General features: G+C 50.7%; 8 protein-coding genes across 8 annotated transcripts; 3 read left to right on the top strand and 5 right to left on the bottom strand.

Annotated features, from left to right (window-relative positions):
- Positions 1–4,043: 4,043 nt before the first annotated feature.
- Positions 4,044–4,487, bottom strand: TRV_06458 (uncharacterized protein; the record flags this gene model as incomplete). Its single annotated transcript, XM_003019475.1, has 2 exons — positions 4,044–4,163; positions 4,362–4,487. 2 exons carry the CDS (start codon positions 4,485–4,487, stop codon positions 4,044–4,046), a joined length of 246 nt encoding a protein of 81 aa, XP_003019521.1.
- Positions 4,488–6,148: 1,661 nt separating this feature from the next.
- On the top strand, positions 6,149–8,303 carry TRV_06457 (uncharacterized protein; the record flags this gene model as incomplete). The annotated part of the gene is made up of 3 exons (XM_003019474.1): positions 6,149–6,415; positions 6,566–6,645; positions 6,722–8,303. The coding sequence occupies 3 exons, from the start codon at positions 6,149–6,151 to the stop codon at positions 8,301–8,303; spliced, it is 1,929 nt and encodes a 642-aa protein (XP_003019520.1).
- Positions 8,304–8,658: 355 nt separating this feature from the next.
- TRV_06456 (lactonohydrolase, putative) lies at positions 8,659–9,786 on the bottom strand (the record flags this gene model as incomplete). Its single annotated transcript, XM_003019473.1, has 1 exon — positions 8,659–9,786. The coding sequence occupies one exon, from the start codon at positions 9,784–9,786 to the stop codon at positions 8,659–8,661; it is 1,128 nt and encodes a 375-aa protein (XP_003019519.1).
- A 664-nt stretch (positions 9,787–10,450) lies between these two features.
- On the bottom strand, positions 10,451–14,113 carry TRV_06455 (uncharacterized protein; the record flags this gene model as incomplete). The annotated part of the gene is made up of 2 exons (XM_003019472.1): positions 10,451–11,602; positions 11,660–14,113. The coding sequence occupies 2 exons, from the start codon at positions 14,111–14,113 to the stop codon at positions 10,451–10,453; spliced, it is 3,606 nt and encodes a 1,201-aa protein (XP_003019518.1).
- A 608-nt stretch (positions 14,114–14,721) lies between these two features.
- TRV_06454 (uncharacterized protein) lies at positions 14,722–16,041 on the bottom strand (the record flags this gene model as incomplete). Its single annotated transcript, XM_003019471.1, has 2 exons — positions 14,722–15,118; positions 15,203–16,041. 2 exons carry the CDS (start codon positions 16,039–16,041, stop codon positions 14,722–14,724), a joined length of 1,236 nt encoding a protein of 411 aa, XP_003019517.1.
- Positions 16,042–17,242: 1,201 nt separating this feature from the next.
- On the top strand, positions 17,243–18,686 carry TRV_06453 (uncharacterized protein; the record flags this gene model as incomplete). The annotated part of the gene is made up of 3 exons (XM_003019470.1): positions 17,243–17,381; positions 17,449–17,563; positions 17,618–18,686. 3 exons carry the CDS (start codon positions 17,243–17,245, stop codon positions 18,684–18,686), a joined length of 1,323 nt encoding a protein of 440 aa, XP_003019516.1.
- Positions 18,687–20,821: 2,135 nt separating this feature from the next.
- On the top strand, positions 20,822–23,566 carry TRV_06452 (uncharacterized protein; the record flags this gene model as incomplete). Its single annotated transcript, XM_003019469.1, has 3 exons — positions 20,822–22,912; positions 22,983–23,082; positions 23,154–23,566. 3 exons carry the CDS (start codon positions 20,822–20,824, stop codon positions 23,564–23,566), a joined length of 2,604 nt encoding a protein of 867 aa, XP_003019515.1.
- A 190-nt stretch (positions 23,567–23,756) lies between these two features.
- TRV_06451 (uncharacterized protein) lies at positions 23,757–23,990 on the bottom strand (the record flags this gene model as incomplete). Its single annotated transcript, XM_003019468.1, has 1 exon — positions 23,757–23,990. A coding segment is annotated over one exon (234 nt), but the record flags the coding sequence as incomplete, so codon positions are not given.
- Between the last annotated feature and the right edge of the window lie 418 nt (positions 23,991–24,408).

Here is a 24,408-nt window from a genome sequence, read left to right as displayed (position 1 = left end):
TTTTTTTTTTTTTTTTTTTGTACAGGACAGAGATGGAAGTGGTTGAATGGTGGGATCGGCAAATGGCTTGCAGTCCTCGCGCGTATTCCGTGCTACCATGAACCTCTCTCTCCACGCAGGGATGTTCCATCTGGAGAGGGGGGAGGACGACCCCCCTCCCTTTCCCCTCAAAAGTAAGTGTACTTATGGAGCAAGGAGTGTAAGCGTAAGTCAATTATACTCCAGAGCAGAGAGCGAGAGGGTTGAGGGTGCCCCGTCCCTAACTTCGGCACCTTGTCTCCATCGGTTCACTCTCGGAGCGGAGAAGGGAAGCTACTCGATGCTCCATACATGTGATAGTGTATGCGAATCATAGCATCGATCATTGTTGCCAATGTCAAGCCGCATTGCTCAGCCGACGGAAAGGGTAAAAGGCACATGAGAAGCATGCGGAAAACAAAAGAGTTGAGCTGAATTAAGAGACAAACGGCCAGAGAGACACATGTCATTTTCGTGCCCGACCATGAGGTCTGATGTCTTCCTGACCGTTGACCTATTCGAAGCCACGTTAAGCCACGGACTGCAAACAGCAAGCAGATCTCCATCCAGGCTTCGGAACACCAGTGCTGGTATCCGATGGTCTACATCACAATCATTCATGAATTCCGCGTTTCTCGCCCACTAGTAAGGCGGAATCCTGCAGCCCGTCCATTGTCCAGTCAGATGTCTTGATATACGCTGTATAAAAAAGGAACAACTTCGAGAACTGCAGCCAGCCTTTCAGGTCAAAGCACAAAAACAACCACGGCCACTCAGGCTCGACAAATGATACACGAGCAGTTAAGAATGAAGAAAATAAGCATGAAGAAGAAGAATAAAAAAAGAATATCTCGAAACATAAACTTGAGTTCCCATATCTTTGGATAAGGCAGAGTCGCTGCACACCTTCGTCCCCAACGGCCGACCCAGGCGACCGCTTTCAACCTGTCCGGGTCTACACGTGTGACGGAATGTTATCAGTGGTCCGGAGAGCCTTGCGCTCGTCCTGTCCCTTAGTCCCGGCTGCTTTTCTCTGGGTGAGCCCCATAGCTTGCGACCTATTATTGCGTAAGTATCCCCATGTGCGCGCTGGAGAAGAGAGAGGCAAGACGGTAGGCTGGCTAAGCATCAGGTTCACGCCTTGCGTGGCTCCAGCGGCTATCACGCCTGCATGAACAGTACCATGTTTGAGGCTGGTTGTAGCATGTTTGTTTCAAGTATAGTTATATATACTTAAAACTGGATATGGGGGGGGGACGATTGTATACTTAGCTGTCTCCTCAGCTCGGCCCCCTCGCCGAACTGGAAGGCCAGGTGGATGTGTGGGTTCTCCCTTTCTCGCTCGCCCCGAATCTTGCAGGCATCTTACTCCGGAGGTTACTCTCCATCTATCGCGCTCTGGTTAACCAGAGTAAGGTATCACAGACGACGCCCTGTTGATGACGATGATGCACCCTGAGGTCCGCTCTATACATGTTACATTCGGACGTTCTACGGAGTAACTAGCTAGTTATCTGAGGGAAGATCTGATCAGCCGGGCTGACGAAGTGCGTATGTCTGTGCAAGGAGGAAGAAAGGGAAGAGGCATTGTTTGCCTTGCAGAAGATCAGCAAACGGCCTCATACAAATCAATTGATGCGAAAAGGCTGCAAAATCCGTCTGACGTCCTACTCTCCTAAACGGGAGAATGCTGGCCCCTGTCCAACTACACGGGAAGAAAACATGTAGGCTAGGCCTTTTCTCCCGCTCCCCTTCTGTGCTCCAACCTTCTTGCGTCCTTCTTAACGGTATATACTTAAGACAGACGGGTAAGGCACAAAAATGTATCCGCCCGGCAGGTCTTGATATCGATGCCCATGGGCGGCCGCAGCGGTCTCCTGCCGCCAGGGTCCTCCGGGGGAGAAAACGTGTATGCCATGCTCTCAGTATGTGAACCCGATCGCCAAGGGCACGTTGCTTCTTGTCGGATATACACAGGTAGACATATAGGAAATCCTCCGTATATATCTGTTCCCTCCTTTGGGGGGGAAGGCCATGACAAAGGATGTAGGCTTGCGCTTATGCAAGATGTAGTCCGTCGACGGGCCATCACGAACTTCACGAGTAACCCCAAAAGGTATGCCAGCTTCTCCCTCTCTTTTACCCTTTCTTCCCATGTAAGGTTCCTGGTATTCCATCAATGAGATTCCATCAATTGGCTTCGTATCTTCCTGCTGCATGAAGATCCAGTAAGAAACCCAGGGACTCCCCGCGTCGACGGCTCTTGGCCTCCATATCAAATCAATCCTGTGCTGTGTTATATACCACCATGACACATATCAATGGAGCACGTCAGCATGCGTTGTACTCCGAACATACAGGGCCCAGGTATGCAAGGACAAGCTGGCAGTTGGCATGATAACTATATCCATCGAGCCGCCCAGTTGGGCAGAGATGGACACTTCGACGCCTGTTAGCGAGATATCGGCTATATTATTGTAGAATGATCCAGAAGAAGGGAAAAATTTTCGAATCAGGACTGCATGAGAAGTTGTCCACTAGGCCACCGAATGCAGGTGAATTCCCTATCCCCTTTAGGCTATACACTCGGGACTTTTGCCAGGAGGAGTAGGTATTGGTATTTGAACCGCTCCTAATCCCTGCGCATATCCACCCATCCTCCGAACAGGGCTCTTCAGCCTATGGATACCCGGTCGAGCAAGGAACATATGCATGAATTAGGACCCTGCCCATGGTACAATCACGCACATATAGAACGATCACGCCCAAGAATCCAAGACACAGGGATATATTCACACCTCTCTCTCGTGAAATCAGCAAAGCAAGATCCTTACGATTGTTCCAGATGGTGCAGACACGACCCTGAGCCGAAGCTACAAAAAAGGTGTTTTCCAATGCCATGATGACATTTGTGCATATTTTGTCGCACACCAGCTTTGCAGAAATGGTGCTTATTATTAGCACAAATTTACAATCTTAGCCTGACATGCGTCCGAGATGTCTTTTCCCTCCAGGCGGGCAGGATCTAGACAAGGGCTGATCTCAGCAGCACATGAGGACCTTGTCATTAGCAGACGGGTGCTATTTCCACCAACATGTCAACCCCCCCGCCAACTCCTCGCCGGCTATGGCCTATCACCATGGAGGGAAATCCAGAAAGGAAGGAGAGGAAAAGACCGGACTGGCTGATCTCTCTGAAATACGAGCCTTAAACTGCCTATACTTTGGGTGTCCTCGTCCCCCCCGCGAACGAGCTAGGTATGCAAGGAACAAGTATATGGAAGGGCCATCCTCGGCCTTGAGCGCTCTTTTGGATGGAGGGTACAGGGTTCGAGCTCCGTATGCCCGGTGCAGCCTTCCTTGCGGTCCGAGTCGTAGCGCGGGTCGTCTTCTTTTCTCTCTTCCTTCCCTTTTCTTCTTGATGCAACAGACAGACGTCCACGACATCCACTCCCTGGTACGCCCTTGTCAGGGAAATGCACGCGTATGGGGAACCTCGGAATAAGAACCCTAATCGTATTTCCTCATGGTAAGTAAAAACAAAACAATGATTAATATATTATTCATGGGAAAAGAAGCATAAAAAATGTAAAGTTATCGGCAAAATAGGCTTATGCTTCTATTTTTAAGCATTTTCAGCCTTGATATATTTGCTTTCTGTACACTTCAACTCCCATTCTGCTGATTTCTTGGATGGCTTCCTCGGATTGAGCTGTCAATTATGGCAATTTATTATGGCGTCTGCTGGTGCGTGCCTTGAAGCTAGGGTGTCATGCAGGACATGGGAGAGATAGCTGCATATGCTGCGTATTCCTGTTTTATTTCTCATCTCTTCCAGAAAGACGGTGCGGTTGGGAATGTTTATCTCGCTCAGCTTGCCATGCATCTATTTGCTGTAAGCAGCATTATTCCATCGAAATATAGACATGGGGTGGCTCTCTCCCTGTAACTCCTATCGAAGGAAGAATGTCTTGTTGATCTGGTGAAGGGTTCGAAGGAGGGGGGCCGATTCAATTCTTCAGCCTTTATCCAACTTCATCCTCTTCATCCTTCAAGAAGGGAATTGGCATCTTTCGGCGGGTAGATTCGACTTCGACTCCCTTGTCCCTCTGTCTTGGCTGAATAGAAAAGGCACCGACTGTTCCCTGATGTGTAACAACCAATTGCTTTTCTACCCTGGGCTCATGTCTGTCGTTCCATCCACTCAGGTCTAAGTATGTAAGTATATGCAGAATGCCCCTCCATCCACTCTGGCCTGATTGCCCATCCAATATGCAATTTAAATCATCTGATAAGGACGAGGATTGAAAGTTGGAAGCCCATCGCTATACGGTCTGACGTACCTTTTTCCTTTTGTCTTCGTCTCTCACCCTTGGATTTGATTTTTCATTCAAAAGGAAACAGAAAAAAAAAGAGAATGGCATCATATAAGCCACCAACTTGGCTTGACCTGGAGTAACTGTGAGCATGACCGATATTGAACCATGACTCGGTCGAGACGCCAATTAATAATGCGTCCGATCTTCCCAAGGTCGAAGTTGATGTCGAAGTCGAGGGATGCTAGTCGGCAGTTTTGACCGCTTTTCTTTTTTGTGTCTTTCTTTTACCCCCTTCAGGCACCGCGGGGGGAAGCGGAAGCACATTCCAGCTGGCCCTGGTGGCTGAAGATTAGCTAGCTTGCTAACCGAGCTGTCAAGCCTCAGAAAATGGTTGAGAGATTGACGTTGTCGAAGCTCTCGTTATTTTCTTTTGGCCCTTCCAGTTTGTTCCGTGTCTATATTTAAGTATACACTGCTTTTCGTTTGCAAGAAGGCAGGGGAAAGCGGTCCCGAAGCAAAGGGCGAAAAGGATAATAAAAAAAATATTTTAAATCAGCCGTACCTGCAGCCGAGAGCGAGTGTTAGAGTTGATCAGATCGTATCTGAGTATACTGGCACATGAAGCACGGAGTGTTTCTTTTGCAGACCCTTTCTTTATTATTGATGAAGCCTGATATTAACGGTAAACTCCATTCCGAGGTTTCGTGGCAGCTTGCTGACGGCTTCCTGCAGTCCCGAGACAACATATGCTCAAGCAAATTGGATTAATCCATTAACAAGACGTCGAGGAAACTCCCGGGCTTGCTTTATATTCCTGGCGATATCAATGCCTTATTCCAGCAACCGAGGACTCAGCCCACCAGGAGACGTGTCACCTACGGACATTGGCTTGGGCTCTCTTCCTCGCTTTCTCTGCTGACAAGCGAGAGGACGAACAATCGAGATAGGCTGATGGGGGCGGACCAATTGCTTCAAGTCGGTTGTCATCTGGTGGGCTGGCCTTTTTTTTTTAATGCCTGTTTTTATGGGCCATGGAGCAGCTATGGGCCATATATCTCCCCATTCGACAGCGTTCGAGCAGATATCAGCGTCCATCCGAGGGCAGCAGCATGTCTAGGTAGGTAATAGCCACCGTAGCATAGCAACCTCGCAGCAGGTGTCCCTTGTTCTTCCTTTCATCCGTCGTCCGGTGTCCGCTAGGTATGGGACAGCAGCGCGCCCTCCAGGAGCTGGCCCTGTCTCTGGCTATCCGCGTACACCCCGAGCATGCTGTATATCTGTAGAGGCTCTTCCCGCGTCATTCAACGTATATAGGCCCTGTATCGATGCCTGTATCTGCTCTGATATCGCGGTATCTCGCTGGCATCCTGGCCGTCCCGCGTCTCGGTCGACTCCACCGCGCTTGAGGATTCCCCATATGCGCCAGCTTCACCTTAATTTCGCGGTTAGCAGATCCTCCGTGCGAGATTCAGCGTCATCAACACTCGTTGAGCTGCCCCATCGCCTGCTGCTCGCTGTGGTTTGCCGTCGCTTCTTCTCGTCTGCGTCCTCAGCCTGGCCGGCGAAGCCTTGAAAGGAGTGGCAAGGCTGGATGGCTGACTGGCTGCGAGCGAGCTAGCTAAATAGTCAACTACAAAGAGACCCCCGCGCGCGTCTCTTCCCCTGCGATGACTGCAGCTTGTCCCATCCATATCCATGACCCTTGTCGCACCGCGCATGCCATACTATAGTACCTCGAATCGCACGCTACATACTACTCTTCGATCTGTGATAGTCAATAGCCGGGCTACGACGAGCCACTGGGGCGCACGATGAATCCGCCGCGGAAGCGTCCGTGGTCTGTGGCCGAGCTCTCCTCCAACCCGTCGAACCCACCGCCACCACTTGAAGCACTGCATTCTGCGCCAAATGGCTCCAGCGCCAGCGATACAGCCATGTATAGATCTCCAGACAGCTTGTCGAAGACCCCCAATACCCCTCCGGTTTCGTTTGGCATAGCTCCTCCAGAGTCGCCCCAGATCAGCGTTGCGGTGACGAGCCGCAAGTCGACAGCATGTCCGGCGTGTAGGAAACAAAAGGTATAGAAAGGTTTCTTCTACTGCTGAGTATCTCCATAGAACACTGCTGATATATGTTGACAGATCAAATGTGTTATGGACGATGACACTCCACCATGTAAACGCTGTGCGGAGCGAGGTCTGGAATGTTCACCAAACAAGTCTATTCAGGATATTGTGGTGGAACAGGCTAGGTATGATATATATATATCTACACCGGCATCTATATATACAGAGCTGCAGTCTCTAATGTATGCACTTCTACAGGTGGAATTCTCGGATGAACCGTTATTTCTCGCACCTTCAAACGGCCCTAAATGAAGCTAGGGCAGCACTATCACTACCTCCTGTATCTGCAGTTGATGAGTTGAGCATGAAAGAGGAAGATAGCAAAGCCTCCCAGCGTGAACAGGCTGATGAACAACCCAATACGTTGGAGGTTGCCATGGAGCAAGATACACTCGCCTCCGCCCCAATGCGGTCTCTCTATGAAGTCACCAAGTCCAGCGAGGTGCACGAAAAGACCACCCAGTTTTCAGGCTTGGTCATGGAGCCAGACTTTGTCTCTCGGGGAGTAATTACCGAAGCAGAAGCAGGCCAGCTTACCAAAACATACCTGACCCGACTGGACCACTTCTTTTACGACCACCTACAAAAATACGCAGACATCAGTGAGGTACGCAAGACATCTACACTACTTGCATTAACCCTATGCACCGTAGCAGCTCTGCATGACCCTCTGGGTACAGATGCCTATGATAAGCTGAGCAGAGAGCTCCGCAGCGTAACATCGTCACTCATGTTTCGTACTCATTTGGGAGTAGAAGATATCAAGGCCCTATGTATGGGCTCGTACTGGCTGGGGAATCTGACTTGGGTTCTGTCTGGTCTCGTCCTTAGAAAAGCAATTGGGATGCAGTACCATACGGCGCATATGAATCAGCCACAGACCGATAAAGAAGGGTTTGGCAAATCACAGATGTGGCTATTGATATTTTTAGCCAATGAGCAAATATCGATACTCCACGGCTCTCCAGCCTGTGGTGTGGAGCCTGGATATATCAACTGGAAGAATCACCTGGCCTCCCCTTTTTCAGGGGAGATTGACCTGAGGTTAATCAGCCATATTGACCTCCTTTTACTTTTGGGAAAAGTACGGCAGACGTATGGGGTGGATGCAATGAAACCTATCCCCCTATCACTCATCCCACAACTTCGAGATTACCTTGCACAATTAGACAGATGGTCCCAGGCATGGACGGGAAGGCTAGCAAGGAACAAATGGCTTGGAAACTTTCCATCTCAGGCTGTTAAACTGCATTTCCGATTTGCAAAGTTCTTTATATGCTCCCATGCATTCCGAGGGTTAAACGTGGAAGCTGCCCACGTACCACTCGCTCCAGAGCTACAGGACATTGCAGGCAGTGCAGTTGCAACGGCAATCTCCATTCTCGAACTGCTTATTGAATCTGACGAGCTACGTGCGTACCTTGTTGGAATCCCGCATTATTTCCACACCATGTTTGCGTTTGCGGCTGTCTTTCTTCTCAAGGTTGCCACACGTAATAGACAGCATGTGCATGTTGATACACAACTGGTGTTTCGGATTAGTCGACGCGTTCTGGAAGTGTTTCAACACTGTCCTTGCGCCAAACAGCACCTTGTGCATCGCATTGCTCAGGGGCTTCAGGAGATGATTGAGCGTTGTGAAGGTCAAATCGCAACTGAAAGCTCCGGCCACCCTGTAAACCGAGTTCTAAACCGGGAGCCACCTATCCCGGCCTCCATGCCTCCTCCACCCACAACCTCAAACCCCGAGATCGGATCCCAGGATATGCTTTCGTGGTTTAACCTGGAGAACTTTGACTTCCTTTCTATGTCACCTCCTACCTGGAACACCGAGTTTTAGTATCAAAGCAGCCGGCACGCTCAGGCATCACATTTTGAACGAGCCCCTGATGTTTAGAATCTGTCTCGACGCATGGTTAGTTGCGTGCTGTATATTACTATGTATATTTGCGTTTTTCCGTTTGTATCCTGATATTTATCCCTTTGCTAGATATCCTCCTCCGTTTGTTGGGCATATATATATGGTGAAATAAATTTGACGAATGTGACCGGATGTCACAACTTAAGTGCAAGAATTGATTATAACAATATAACTTCATGTTATTCTTAAACCCTTGAACGTTGTAAGCTTGCAATTTAGATATGAGCACAAAATACTAGCGGTTCAAGGTCTATCTCCAGACCGTGTATCATCTCTACTCGCATTCAGTCTTAACCAAGGCCCCTTTTGCTTTAACTTTGCAGAAGTACAGGTCCTTCTCACTGAACATCCAGATACCACCCTTGACGAAGCAGAAGTTCGCCGTGGTGCATCCAACAATTATCTTGCCAACAAGAGTCCCATCTGGGGCCCAAACATGAACTCCATCTCCACAGCCGGAATACACATATCCATTCTCATCGCATTTGATCCCATCAGGCACCCCCGAATCACAAAACGCAAACATCCTCCGATTGGCAATTCGGGTGCCTCCATCGACCACGTCATAGACATATATCGTCCCAGCGTTTTGATAGTTGGCTTGGAACTTGCGTCCGTTTCCGGAATAGCTTCGAGCCTTGACGGCCCCCGTATCAGTGACGTATAGCAAGGTATAGTCAGGGTTAAAGCAGAGGCCATTGCACATATCAAATCCATCCGCTAGAACGTAGCAGTCCTTTGTAGAAGGTCTAAATCTGTACACCTGCGCTGGTAGGACTGGCTCAGGGCGGAACCCCTGCTCAAAGCCATACGTTGGGTCCGTAAACCAAACGTCTCCTGTGCCATGGTGGATCACGACATCGTTGACAGAGGAGAACTCTCGGCCGTAAAAGTTGTTGAGAAGTATCTCGGACTCCTTGGTAACTGGATTAACTAGCACAAGGGCGGATGGGGTTGACTGGTCACCCTGGGAGCAATAGAGGAGACGATCTGGCTCCTCGCCCCCGGTTCCAGCACCAGGGGAATGGGTAGATGCAGTCTTCCCAGGATAATTGCATGCTCCATTCGCCTGCACGACATCTGGATAGTCGAGCTTCTCGATTTCATGCGTGTCACAGTTTATGGCGTATAGATCGATGGGATCGCACGTCTGGAAGTTGGAAGTGAAATACACCGAGTTGGTCTCGCGGATGTATACGCCCGCTTCATGAGCGAACTGCTCTCCTTTCTCCCTTCGCTCCTCGACTAGCTGTATCTTTGGATCCGAACCCACGACGTCTCCGATGAACCGCTCATCGTAGACACAAAACGAGGGTGTCTTGCTCAAGGAGCGGGCATACTCAGGGTCCTTGACGGCGCGGGGCTTGTCAACATGGACTATTGTTGAGATTTCTTCTTTCATTATTATTTTCTCTTCTGGTATCCCTTGATGCGCGACTGAGGGGCTTCCACTTATCCTTGTCTAGATCTCAGTATCTCATCTTCTACTCCATATAGCGGTGTTGGAATGGGGTGGTTGGTGATTTCTTGGTTGAGCGGACGTTGATCAGTTGGAAAATTGGTACACTAAATCGGGCTGTGCTTAGTTTCTCCACCGGGTAGCTAGCTAGCTAGCAAGCTGGCTGGCCTGACTGACTATTATAAAACAGGGTTAATCAAGAAAATGAAGCTGGTTAAAAGTACACATATTGGTTATGGAAGATTGACGGGTCGTTGGCTGCCAAATAAAAAGGGGGAGAGCAGCAACAAAAAAACGCCAGTGCAACATGAGATTATTATTTTTTTTTTTGGTTGAAAATTGCAGTTCCATATCACAAAGGACATTTTGCTATTTGGAAGACTCAAAAAAAAAGGACAGAAGGTAGGGAAGTGGAATACAGGGGGAAGCAAGGGTAAATGGAAATGCAAGTGACCGCTTTGATATTCCGGAATAACATTCACACGACGCCACCGTTAAATAACACGAGATATGGGAAGAAAATTGTTGTAGGTTATACGTAAGAAGACGAATTGAGTATGCAGTACGGAGTGCATGGTCCGACTAAACAGAGGGCGACAGGAGGAGCTCACTCCTCCTCCTCTTCGGCGGCCTTCATGTCAACATCCTTGTCAGCTTCGTCTCCGGCTGCCGGAGATTTCTCGTCAAAGAGGTCGTCGTTATCATCATCTCCAGCGGGGGTAGCTGCGTTCGGCTCCTCGTCCTCGTCCTCGTCATCTTCAATTCGCAAATTGGCTTTCTTTCTTCGTCGTTGAACAAGGCCGTCTTCGTCCTCGTCGTCATCGTTCCGAGCTGCTGGTGGCGAGCTGGACTTGTCGCCATTAACTTCAGCAGCGGCTTCTGCATCGCTGTCGGAGTCAACGACAATTTCAGTGCTCTTGTATTTGTTCGACTTTGCGTTTCCGCGTCGTTCAAGACGTCTTCTCTTTCGGGGGGCAGCAGTGCGTTCTTCCCCTTCATCAGACGATGAACCGGAGCGTTGTGGTTCACTGTCTTGTCTTTTCTTCTCTGCGTCTGCCTTCTTCTTCCGTTTGCCGCCCTTGGATTTCTTTTGTTGCCGTTTATACCGTTCTCCGGTTTCACTGTCAGTAGTGTATTCGGCAGCTTCCCTGGCTCTCTCTTCATCAATACGGATAGCAGTGAGCCGCTCAGCTTCTTCAATCATGAGCTGGCGCTCTTCAGCGATCTGTCGCTTCCTTTCCTTTTCTGCCTCTTCGGCCTTGCGTTTCTCCTCTTCACGACGCTTCAATTCTGCGTCACGGAGCTCTCGGGCCTGCTGCAATTTGGCGGCATTCTTCTCTTCGTACTCCTTTTGGCTCTGAAGAGTTCGCTGAAGCTGATTACGGATCGTGTTTCTACCCATAGTTGCTCGAGATTCCAGTGAACTGCGAGGATAAGGTGGGTTCTTTGAGCTGGCAATCTTGTCGAAGGCTTCAATTGCTGCCGTTAGGCCATTCATTGCCTCTTCAACATCTTCGGATGACTTCTGGCCTTCAGGAAGACTGATTGCAAGGAGAGCTATCTCGTTCTGAACAAAAGCAATGTTGAACTCGAGATGTATTTGGTCAGGGGCAGCGGAGCGGGCGCGCTCCGCATATTCCAGCGCTGTCTTCATGGCCGTCAGGTTCTGCTCCTGCTTGCCCTTGAGGAACCAGACACGGCCGAGACAGGCAAGGATCTGAGCATCTCTGGCTCTATCCTTTGAGAGTGAGATTTCATACTATTCGCTAGTTAGTATCATAGAAAGTAAGATAAAGTAATGCCTGAAGTAACATACGTTTTCAATAGACTTGGTGAACTGTCTCAGCTCGGCAAAAACGTGGCCCAGATTCAGGTATACAGTCGAGTCACGTAGAGTGTCTCGGACTTTTGAGAATATCTGGACAGCAGTCGAGTAATCTTTGCGGTCATCAACCAAAGCAATGGCGATACCTTGAGCTGCGTAAGCGTTTTTGGGATCAAGCTGAAGAGCTTTGTCAAAGAATTCAACGGCCTTCTCATATATCTTGTGCCGTTTCTCTTTTTCCTGTTCACCATCTCGTCTCATATCTCGACCTGTGAGGAGATACAGGTTACCCATTCCCGTTAGGGCGTACCGGTCATGCTTGTCGTAACCCTGTAGAGTATGCTTGTAATGCCGCTGCTCATGGTCCTCTGCTAGGTTGGCAACACGGCGCTTTGTCTTATTGAGATACCAACCATAAAGTGCCCGCACTTCCATGTTGGACGCTTCTGTCTCGTAAAGCTTGGTCATCTTCTTTGCGCCTTCACCGCTGGGATCCTGACGGAGAGAAATATAGGTGAGTCTGGCGTTGGCTTCGACATAGTCACTATGTCTCTCAAGCAACCCTTCGTAAACCTTTTTGGCTTCATCTAGCATGCCTGCTGCCTCATATGTCCGGGCAAGGTTATAGCTGATGGTAGTAACATATGCATCTGTGTCAGAGGCGTCTTCACGTTCCTGCGCTTGTACACATGCATTCAAAGCAGTTTGGAGCATGGTCCTAGCCGGCTCAATCTTGTCAGCCTGGTAGAGGAAGCAGCCGATATTATTAAGTAGCTGAGGCGAGAGCCTCTCGCGAAGAACATCAGTCATGGCCTGTTCGCCTTCAACATTTTCTGGCTTTTCATCATCGGGAATTTGAGCCAACTGCATTTCTTCAACCTGATTGAGGCATTGCATGCTCTTGTCCGGCGCAGAAGCCTCGTACAACCTAGCAAGGTAGAGCAAGACAGACTCGTCTGGAGTGAGTTTCTTCTTGTCAGCTTTCCAGGAGGTTCGTACAGATTCGAGTAGCGAGATCGCCTTCTTAGCTTCTGCCGATTTGTCTTCCTTCGAATTGGCTGCCGCAAACACTTCATCTGCATAAAGAGATCCGAGAAGAGCCATGGCTTCGGGGTTTTTCGTCTGCTGAATGATCTTTTCTAGACGGAATTTGGCACCATCAAAGTCCTTCCTCCTGACCAGCATCTGGACTGCACCAAATTTAGCCGGAGGGTATCCCTTGTCTGCTCCACCTCTTGCTTGGTCGGATCTGTTATAATACTCCAGCGCTCGTTCCGGATCACCTTCGGTATGCTCCTTTCTAGCTAGTAAATACCAGCCGTCACTTGCAATAGCATTAACATCGGTAAGCTCAATAGCTTTGCGTGCAAGGGCTTCGACAGTCGGGAAATGTTTGCGAAGAAGGAAATAGCTGCCGAACGTGGCACAGGTCATCGGATACTCCTTGTCAAGTTTGAATGCCTTCTGGGTGTACTGAGTCATCGCAGTCTTGTAAAGCGAACTGAACTCTGGATCGCTTGTCGAATGGCGAGAACTGTCATGTAAGTAGTATGCAGCCAAAAGGATATTAGCGGCCTTTGAATCAGGGTTCAACGACAGAGCCCTGTTCCATGCAACTTTTGCCTGATCCTTAAAGTCAAGCTGCCAAAGACAGCATCCAATTCCAATTCTCGGATCCGGGTCTCTCATGCTAGGCATCTTCACCAAAGCCTCCTGGTATCCTTCCAAAGCCTCAGCATAACGTCCAAGCATATAGTTTGCTCTCGCGCGACCCAAAATGGCCATAATGTTCCGGCCTCCAAACGCCTTTGCAGACTCGTCAAAACATTTTATGGCTTGCTGAAGCGACTCGACTCGTTCCGAAGTGTCGATGGTACCGGGTCTGAGAGGCTTCGAAGGAGGTTGCAGTGATGCACGCAGGATAGAAAGCACGCCGCGAGCAAGAAACAAGGGAGGAAAGGCAGGGTTTAAGCGTGAAGCCTCGTTCAAAGTCGCCGTAGCAGCCTGTAAGTAAAACTCCTTCGTCTTTGCCTCAGAATGCAGCTGGCCCTCTGGAGCAACTCGAGGAGCCTGTCTGCTCTTGATCAGGTACAGCCAGCAGATCCAGCCTAGCAAGCTGAGCCTTTCCTTTGTAGCGCCGTGCGCAAGCGAGGCAAGGCCACGGGTAAGAATCTCAATAGCATGATCAATTTGCTTCTGTTTAGCGTATGCCAGGGCAATGATAACCCAGAAGTTCTTCGCGGCCTTTTCGTTGTCTAGTAGGGTACAGAGCTCTGTAGGGTCGTCCGGGAGTTCTTGTAAGCTGATTTCGACCTCACTGTCGAAAGTAGAGGCGGGAATATCAACAGCGGAAGGGATATCGGAGAAACGACCAGTGTCTTTGGCCATGGCATCCGGGCCGTTGACGCTGCTGCCGTTGGCAAGGCCGTTCTGAAGGGGCGCCATGACGGGGCGCGCAAAGGGTGCTGCTCGTTGCTTGTCAAGGCGAGAAGAAATTGGTTAGGAGAGCAGGGAGAAACAGAAAGATCTCATCGTCTGCTCGGTGAAGGATGGCTCGACTCTCGAGGGAGAGACTGGATTCGCCTCTTGCGCAGAGGAAGAGAAGGAAGAGGACGAGCTGAAAGCGACGGAAGCGCAACACTTTGGGATTTTGTTCGTCTTTTTGATATACGAAAGTCGAAGCTCCGGTAGAAAAAGCTTGGCATCACGTGATGCTATCAAGAGGACAGGACAGGGCGGAGGACGACGAGGTGTAGAATAGGACAAAAGGACAATAGAAGAATAAGAAGCGAGGAAGAGAGTACTCCGTAATAGGGATATAATGTAATGTCCGTGGGGACTGGTAGCTATTATGGTGTTTAAGAATTCGTGCCTCCATCCCCAGCCAACGCCCAGGTAAGCTCTATGCCATCCATCATAACTTCTCCTCCCTGCCCTTGGTCAACTTGAACGCCTCCAAAAAAAAGCGAGATAAAACGGGGGAATAAGAGTTTAAAAGGGTAAAGAAAAAAAGACGTCGCTATTGTAATTCCCAGGTAAGAGCATAAAGTCATTCAGCCGTAATACCGTCGATAAATATGAATAAGAAAAGCAATGAAGGCAGGAACGGCAAACACCCTGCAAATCTCGGCCCAGTAATTAAGTCGGACCACACCCTCGACGTATCCGTAATTCTTGCCAGAGGTGGTTTGGATATCAGGGCTGTTTGGATCCATCTCTACGAGGTCTGAATTCTCAAAGGGCGGGAATTTGCCAGTTTCAATAAAAGTGTCCAAGAGTTCGTCCTTCTCGGCCCAGCGCTCAAATAGCCAGGCTTCAAATTCCTCTTGGTTCTCCAGCGGGATATCATCAAATGCAAAGCGTCTCCAGTAAAAGTTAACAACCCTTGGCGGGCGACACTTGAGATAGGTAGAGCGAATGGTGAAGTAGCTATCGGGAAAGCTTCCCTTTCTATACGAAAATGTCAGTGTCTCAATAATGCATAGATAGTAGCTGTATTGCTTATTGTTGCGACGAAGCAATTGAAAAGCTTACGGTGGACCTTCATATGCCATAGTACAGTCGTAGACATATTCGACACTGCCCCTGAGCTGCTGAAGGCAGAAATAAAGCCCCGTAGAGCGTGGATGAAGCTCATGCTTGAGAGGTGGGATGTCCTTCTTCTCTCCATAAGCATCGCTGACTTGTTTGGTATGCAGTGACAGGTTTGTGCCCTCAGGGAAGATGAGCAGCCACATGGGGTCGAATTTAGGTTTGCCAGATGAAGTCTTTCCGTGCTTGATGGAAAGCTTGCTCAGACGATGCTGTAGCCTGGGCTTGTCTGCCATCCACTTGCGGGCCATGAAGATGAATCCGTAGAGGGTCATGCCCTGACCAACCAGCGGGATATACTTGAGTGACTCCTTGAGAATGATATAGATGTGGCCATGCATCTTGTTGGTGTAAGTCACCCACCAGAGGTACAGCCAGTCCGTGTAGACCTGGTGGTTTGCGATCAGGACCAGACGCTCAGGGAAGTTAGTTCTGATGCCTCCGTTGGATGTGAGAGTGACCTGGCCGAGTACACTGCGGTCACCACTGATGCGCACCGGGGTCGGGGCGCTCCACTCGGTCAGCGCGGTGATGGCGAGGCCAAAGGACTCCTTGGTCAGGGCGATCCATGCATTAAAGTACTCTTTCTTGATGACATAGAGCGGCAGGCCGACGACCTGGGCGACCACGATGCAGGTGCAGCAGCAGCAGAACCAGGCAACTATGAGAAAGCTGCGGACAAGCTGGACGAGGATGCCATAGTTTGCCGGCTCTCGTTCGTACATATGCCTTGATGACTTCTTCAGTTCGGGTCTTGCGCTGTTCCTGGCCTGTGAAGCCATCTTTCGGTGTCTTGCTCGGGGCATCAACAGTGAGTAGTAGTAGGATGGGAGTTAGCTGGTGATCTTCGACGTTGTAGTCCGGGCTGAGTCTTATATCGGGTCCTGGACAAGCTTCTTTTTTCCTTCTTCTAAGATCCCTAGCCAGGATGCCGCAGCGTTCCGAGGCTGCTAGCTAGCAGATCGCTGGTTCTTATAACAAGCAAAAGCAAGCTCTAGAGGCACAGCTAGCCACGTGTTAACCAAGCGTGATGCCGTCACTCTCACAAACAAGCCTGTGAGATGGTTAAAGTGAGCAGCTATAGATGTGAGAAGTGGACAAAAACAAAGAGAGACAGAGAGACAAAGGAAAGTCTCAAGTTCTGGGACTGGCCGTCTTGCTGCCTGACAACAACTCTGGAGGCAACAAACTGGCAAGCACTGCCCCTTCGTTAGTCCTGGCTTGGTTGCTTACACCAAGTTGGCTCCTCCAGCTCTTGTTTCCCTAGGTTCTTCTTCTTTTACTTCTACTTTTTGTCTCTTCTGACCTTTTCACAGCGTCCTACCCTTGTCCTACCATGCTGCCACACATCCATCTCCCCGTCTTTCTTCTCCTGCTTCTTCTGCTTCTTCGTACATAATATCAAACATGGCCTTTTTGCTACTTTCTAAAAAAAAAGTTAAAACAAAGTGCGGCCCAAGCGTTGCTGAGTAATCAACGGAAAGTATAAACTATAATCCGAAATATCAATCATGTGACTTCGGGACTTGGCATCGTGAGGTCATAAGAAAAAGCCGAAAAAGAACAACAGAAGGGAAGCAAAAGAAAGAGACAAGAGACGAAAGTTCAGGATGCTGGCATAGACGGCGGTAGACGGAGCTGAACAGCTGTTTGACGCACCTAGGCCATGCCTATCCATCGGTGTAAGGGTTTCACCTGATCGCTTCGAACGGAGGAGAGACTTGTTCCTCTGGATGGAGAGCCTCAAGATTTCGAGGCGCTTGCGGAAGAGGAGTCAGCAGAGCCAGGAGAGCCAGGAGAGCCAGAAGAGCGAGAAGGAGACGAAAAAGGGATACTAACATACATACTGTATGGTCCCATTATTCCTTTATGCATAGCCAGAATCTATACTGATAAGCCATAGATATAGTCATAGCACTTACACTGTCACACGCCCTTCCACTGGAAAATAAAAAAAGAACAAGTCATATCTCAACTGTCGCAATGAAGCGTTGTACCAATATACCGGCTGCTATAGCCTCTCCCTATTCCGTCTTCCGTCGTCAATTCTCTGCGAGCTCGAGGTTGAGACAGATAGAAGATATCCGAACCCTTCCTGGGAGGGTGTTTCCAAAATATGAAGGTGTGCGTTGGTCCTTTAGCTGGTATTCTGCCTTCTGACTGCTAACCATGAGATAATCTACGAATAGAGTCTGGAGGAAGTGATTTACTTGCTCTGAAATGGCCTGGGCCGCCCAGGAACATTCTGTTGATGAAAAAGAAGGGTGCTCCGGAAGTGACTCAGTCGGTGGTTGAGTTCGCAAAGTATGTTCTAAAATGATGGAGAAAAGGGGGAAGCGGTACTGACAATGGTTATAGCCATATAAAATCGAACTATTCGCCGATATCAGTGATACTTGAACGAGATACGGCCACGGAGATACACGACTCTCTCCCGTTTCCGGTATATACCAATCTGGCCGAGTCATCGATACCTCCGGAAAAGGTAGACCTGATAGTAACGTTGGGCGGAGATGGAACCATTCTACGGGCCTCTTCACTGTTTGCAACGTCCAAGATTGTACCGCCGATACTCTCGTTCAGCATGGGCACGCTGGGGTTCCTAGGAGAGTGGAAATTCTCGGAATACAAAGGAGCGTTTCGGGAGGTTTACATGTCTGGTGCCGGAATTGGCGAGCGAGCACCCTCTCTTGTCGAAAATGGAGAAAGCAGTAGTACCTCTACTGCTGCTGCTGCCGCTGATGCGGGAGGAGGGTGGTCGGCGCTACGGGGAAAGTCGATGGGAATGTCACGCAGTGCCCGTATCCTGGTCCGCAGCCGGCTACGAGTAGGAGTGTTCACACCGGACGGAGAGGCAGTGCACAGCAACGGGGTGACGCTGACCTCGCCCAAGGAAGCAGACACGGGCGTCTATGCAATGAACGAGGTAGTCATCCACCGCGGCCGACAGCCTCATCTGGCGATTGTGGAGGTCTTTGTTGGCGGCCGTTTCCTGACCGAAGCAGTAGCGGACGGGATGATCGTTGCAACACCCACAGGCAGCACAGCGTACAGCCTCTCATGCGGCGGGAGCATCATCCACCCTCTCGTCTCTTCCCTGCTGCTTACACCGATCTGTGCACGAAGTCTAAGTTTCCGGTCCCTGGTCGTGCCGTCCAGAACACCGGTGACGCTCCGGCTCAGCGAGAAGAATCGTGGCCGGGAAGTCGAGGTGAGCATAGACGGGGTGACCATGAGCGAGGGCCTGCGAGTGGGCATGGAAGTGCGTGTCTGGGGCGAGGACATCCGGGTCGTCGACGGTGCCTGGTACGGTGGTGTGCCGTGTGTGATGCGCAAGACTGTTGGCGAGGGCGGCGCTGCTGACGGCTGGGTAGGGGGTCTGAACGGCCTTTTGAAATTCAACTACCCCTTTGGATCGGAGTCATGATATAATATGTTAGACTCTGGCTCACAGGCATGTTTATCCTGGTTCGTTCGTTCTCTTCTCTTTTTTTTTTCTTCCTATCTTGGCCTGCATATAAATGTACGAGCTTTTGCTCTCTCTCTGCCGTTGGTGATCTTCCGCCATAATATACCAGATCCCTGTGTTAATCCACGCCTTTTCGCCTCTGGTCCTTGGAAATCCTCGAGGAATATCATCAATATTGTCCCATAGCAAGTTCTCTTTTGGCTCCTTTGCTGTCCTTAACTCCCCTTCTTTTTTTTTTTCTTCTTTTCTTTCCCGCGGTCCCAATCCTACACGTCTACTGAAACCGCTTAAAATTGGCCAAATCGTACTACCATCTCTGCTGTGGATGTAGCGTGCGTATATATATGGAACATGCCTCCATATCCCGTCTCGTCTCTGCGTGTCTCAACGGGCTATCGAGGAGAAAAGAAATAGGGGAGAGGGGGCTAGCCAGTTTATATATATAACCAGCTACGCCAGAAGTTGAAACAGTTTTAACGTAGCTTGATGCATGTAAGGCATGTATGTACCCCGCTCCATAGTTCGAACCGCATGCATGCTCCAGTCACTACTGCAGCGTAAGAGGGACAAGTTCAACCGCAATGCATCGACGGTACTCCGTAGGCAGGCCCGGCTCTGTTGCACCGGAGCAGAAATATATTGGCTGGTCCTCGAGCCTGGATCTGATAGATAGAAGAGCCATGGAAAGGGAGAAGACCTCCTCCCCCCCTTTCCCCTGGATGGTCGGCATCATCCACCACAACTTCGCCCCAGGAACTCCGCCTATGAGGAGGTTGACTAAAATCCAACTTTGGTCAGGGGGGGCTAAGTTGGTACCCTGTAGTTAACAGAAGGCCCTGGAGCTGTTGCTGTCGATATGTTACTGTGCTCCCGCTGAGCGATCAGCCGGCAGAGAGTGACTACTCCATGCGCAGCAGCAGTAGCAGTAGTATCCCGCCCTGCAACGTCTCCCCCGGCAGGCAAATTGAGCAGTGAATGGTGAATGACACAGCAGCGAGTCTTGTCTGGTTCTGCTCCTCCTCGTCCCTCTTGATGCCCGTCTCCGGGCCTGTTTTATAAGCTGGGAGGTCCACCCGGCGGCACGACTCCTCCCTCCGGCGGAGCAGGGGACTGTATCACTTTTGCCCGTCAAACCAGCAACCAATATAATCCTGTGGGTAGGCAGGGGACAGCTTGCTGGCTCGAGTCGACGCCGACCGAGCCTTTCCCGGCTTCTTCTTCTCCTTCTTCTGCTTCTTCTTCTTCTGCTCGTCTCGTCGTCGCTGCCTGGAGCAATATCAAGTCCGTCTTGCTGTCCCTTTCCCGCAGCCGAGTTGATCGCTCTCTAGCGCCCCCCTGGCCGACAATTGACTGACCACCCGCCGCCTCTTTGCTTTGCCGTCGAGTCGAGCGTCTCGCTTCTGATAAGCCATCACCGCCATCCTCGACCTTTATTCCCGTCCTCGTCCTCCTCGTCGTCGCTTGGTCTTCGCGTCGTCGTCCTGTCCGGCGTGGTCCTCCAGCGGCCTGTTGTTGTTTGCTGTCTCTGCCCAACCGCCTCAAAAACCGAAACCGGATCTTCCCTCCCCTTCGCCCCCCCCTAAAAGCCACCTGAAAATCCACCCATCTCTCACTCACTCACGCGCAACGCAAAAGACCGCCCAAACTCCTCGACCCGGCGCCTCTCTGCTGCTATCAGTGGCAGGTCGTGTTGCCGGATGTCCTGCTGAGTCTTCGCTCTCTAACTCTGCGGAAAGCATGGCTTCGTCTCCAAAGTGAGTCCCCCCCCCCCTCCGTCCGACCTCCCCTCTGTCTGTCTGCCTGCCTGCCTGCCTGCCTGCTCTGCCCCTCGGGAAACGGCGCGAGCGTTGTTAGGGATCCCATGTCGAGCGCCAGCAGCGAGGAAAAAGCAAGCAGGACGGGAATAACAACTTCTGCGGCCTTGATCTTCCTGTGCGGAGGCAGGCAGACGACACCCAGAGAAGCCCTCAGCCGGAGTGCGTTGTTGCTAACCAGACCGTCTATCCAGCATGTATTCGCGCGAGCAGTTCATGAACCCAGGGCCGGCGCCTCGCCCGCCTACAGACCGGCCGCAGCTGAGCTCGGTGTCGACCATGTCCGCCGTCAACTCGGCGGCGACGACGTTCGACCGGATGAACATCAATTCGCCGTCGACGCCCGCGCTCTCGATATTCCCCAACTCCTCCTCGCTCTCGCTGAGCCAGAAGACGACCGGCCAGGGCGGCGTGGCGGTCATCAAGGAGGGCTACGTGCGGTGCAAGGAGGACAAGTTCCTCGCCAGCTGGAACCAGCGCTACCTCGTTCTACGCGAGTTCCGCCTCGACTTCCTCAAGAACGAGACGGGCAAGAGTGTGCTCTCCATCCAGCTCAGCAACGTCATGAACGTGACCCGGTCAGAGGATACCAAGATGGCCTTCGAGATTACCAGAGTGGCCAACCCCAAGGATGCGAATGCCCGCAGCCCGTTGGGGGCCCGGGACGTCGCTACCAAGACCATTACCTGCGAGGTCAAGAGCGACGACGAGATCTACGACTGGATCGATAAGATATACGAACGATGTCCTGGCATGGGCGGTGTCAGCAACCCGACCAACTTCAGCCACCAGATTCACGTCGGGTTTGACCCCCAGACCGGTGCCTTTGTTGGCCTCCCGCCAGAGTGGGAGAAGCTGCTCACGGCATCTGCCATTACCAAGGAAGACTACAAGAAGAACCCCCAGGCCGTCATCGAGGTGCTCGAGTTCTACTCCGACATCAAGATGCGTGAGCAGAACCCTCAGTATTTCCCGGGCATGAGCACTCCTGCCCCCGCTCCACATAACATGCAGCCTCTCCGCAGCCATGGGGGTGGTGGTAGTGGTGGTGTTGCTCCCCCAAGACCTCCTCCTCCAACCGGCCTCCAGCGTCTGGATACCAGCCAGTCTATGCGCGGACACGACGACAGATCCCCCGGCAGCGGCTCTCCTGCACCGTCATCCTCCCAGCGCAAGGCCTCGGATCCCGCTGACCGGCCATACGACCAGCAGCAGTACAGCCAGGACCGGTCCAAGGAGATGCCCCATCCAGACCAGAGGCGGAGAATGGAAGAAGAAGCTCGTCGTATTCGTGAAGCACAGAGACAGCGTGAGGAAGAACAAGCCCGCAGAGAACAGGAAGCATACAATGCCTCCTTACCAAAGACCCGAGTGCCAATTGCTCAGCAGGAGCTCGGTGGATATGGTGGTCCTCGAGAGTCACCCAGCACATCCAGCAGCAGCAGATATAACCCTTCACGACCTGCTCCCCAGGCCCCTTCAGGCGACAGAGCTCGACAGCCACAGCAGGATTCCAGACAGATGACTGCCCAGCGTCCTGCTCCCTCTCCACCCAGAAACGGGGCCCCCTCGTCATCATCATCACCATCACACTCCAGAGACGATCACAGTGCTCAGCGAAGTGCTCCCCGTCCAGACCAGAGCCGACAGCAGCCTTCCAGCTCGCGTTATGCAGGAAACGACAGCCGTAGCCCAGCTCGCACCCAACCACGCCAGCCAAACGGCTCTGCTGCGTCCGGCCAGCCTCCAAGCCGTCTCCCTGCTCCTGTCCAGGCCGTTAAGCCTCTTAACGTTGCCAACAAACACGGGGCTACTACTACCACTAACAACAACAACAATACCAACAAGGCCAACGGAGTCCCAGACGGTGTCCGTCAAGCTGAAGCTGCTCTGGCCAAGAAGCCAGACCCTTCCCGCCAAAAGGACGTCCGCATGTCAACCATGTCCGAGAGCGAGGTCATGGAGAAGCTCAGACAGGTCGTTTCAAAGGAGAACCCCAACGAGTCGTACAGCAAGCAACGAAAGATCGGGCAGGGCGCCTCTGGATCCGTGTACGTTGCTCGTGTCAAGGAGAATGCAAGCTCTCCCGTGGCCCGTGAACTGTACCGCACACACGGCCCTCGTGGACAGGTTGCTATCAAACAGATGGATCTAAGGAGCCAGCCTCGCAAGGAACTTATTGTCAACGAGATCATCGTCATGAAGGACAGCCAGCACCCGAACATTGTCAACTTCCTCGACTCATTCTTGCAGGAGTCCAGCAATGAACTGTGGGTTGTTATGGAGTTCATGGAGGGCGGTGCCTTGACCGACGTCATTGAGCAAAATCCTGTTATTCAAGAAGATCAGATCTCCACCATTTGCTACGAGGTAAGGCGCGCCCAGCTGTCTAAGCTAAGCCTGCATGGTATATACACACCATTACTAACCAAGATCCTAGACATGCAAAGGATTAGCCCATCTACACGGCCAAAACATCATCCACCGTGACATCAAGAGTGACAACGTCCTCTTGGATAGGGTAGGAAACGTGAAAATTAGTAAGCCCCCGTTCCCTTTGTCCGCTCACAAACATCATATCATAGCACCACTTACTAAGACATGTCTACAGCTGATTTCGGATTCTGTGCCAAACTCACCGAGTCCAAGAGCAAGCGTGCCACAATGGTGGGAACTCCTTACTGGATGGCTCCCGAAGTCGTCAAACAGAAAGAATATGGCCCACGAGTCGACGTCTGGTCCCTCGGAATCATGGCAATTGAGCTGATCGAATCTGAACCACCATATCTGAATGAAGAACCGCTCAAGGCACTCTACCTCATTGCCACTAACGGAACCCCATGTCTCAAGAAGCCAGAGAAACTAAGCAAGGAGCTCAAGTCTTTCCTTAGCGTATGTCTTTGCGTCGATGTCCGAAGCCGTGCCTCCTCTGATGAATTACTTTCCCACGAGTTCCTCAAGAACGGATGCAGCTTGGCCAGCCTCGCCGAGCTTCTACGATTCAAGAAGAACTCTTCCAACTAACGCGACGAAACACACATATGGAAAAAAAAAAATACTCCTTTTTACCTCCTTTCTCAACTCAACCAGGGGCTCTTCATCTCATCCTTCCCCGCCATTTCTCCCCTTTTTCATTCCATTTTCTTTCCCTGCAATTTGACCAATTCTCCTCCCCGCCTCCGTGTCCTTCTTCTCACTTCTTTTTCTACTTTTTTCATGGGACGAAACGGAGGAAATATACCTCATGCACCGGGAGGAGGGTTTTTTTTTTTTTGCCTTGTTCTTGTTCTTTTCTTTCCTTTTCTTTCCCGCTGTATGTACTGCTCGATTTCCATTTTCCCGCCTTTACCCACCAATCCCTTTCTTCATCTTGGTCGATTGATGATCTCTTTTCTTCATCTCCCCCCATTTTCTCTTTCTTACTTCTCTGCTTCTTTCCGACTTCTTGCTGCTCTGGGTATCTTATGGCCAAAATATACGATTCTATAGTGAAACAACGATGATAAAAGGAGCACTTGGGAATCCGAACGAAGCTTTGATAGACGTCCTTTTTTTTTCTTTTTTTGCGTGCGTGGGAGCGAGAGAATAGCGAGGTCGATAATTAATTATTAACTAGCGAAGTGATTCGTTGCTTTGTTTTAATCGGCGATTCAAAGACCTGCCCTGCCCTGCCCTGCCTGCACCTGCTTATGACCTCTTTCCTTAATTGGCCCTTCAGGGCGTTGATCAAAAATAACTTAGGATTAATCAATAGTTTCTTATACGACACTATTTCTAAGCAATGAAAAATATTTTATATTTGCGCTGTTTAAATAGAATCCTCATCCTCCGATTTGATATTCATACTTCAGAAGCCCAGAAAGAAA

Source organism: Trichophyton verrucosum, assembly GCF_000151505.1.
Source record: "Trichophyton verrucosum HKI 0517 chromosome Unknown contig00706_1.f1.exp, whole genome shotgun sequence".
Classification (NCBI taxonomy): domain Eukaryota; kingdom Fungi; phylum Ascomycota; class Eurotiomycetes; order Onygenales; family Arthrodermataceae; genus Trichophyton; species Trichophyton verrucosum.
Note: the sequence above shows the minus strand (reverse complement) of the source record. Positions and strands in the feature narration are given on the sequence as shown.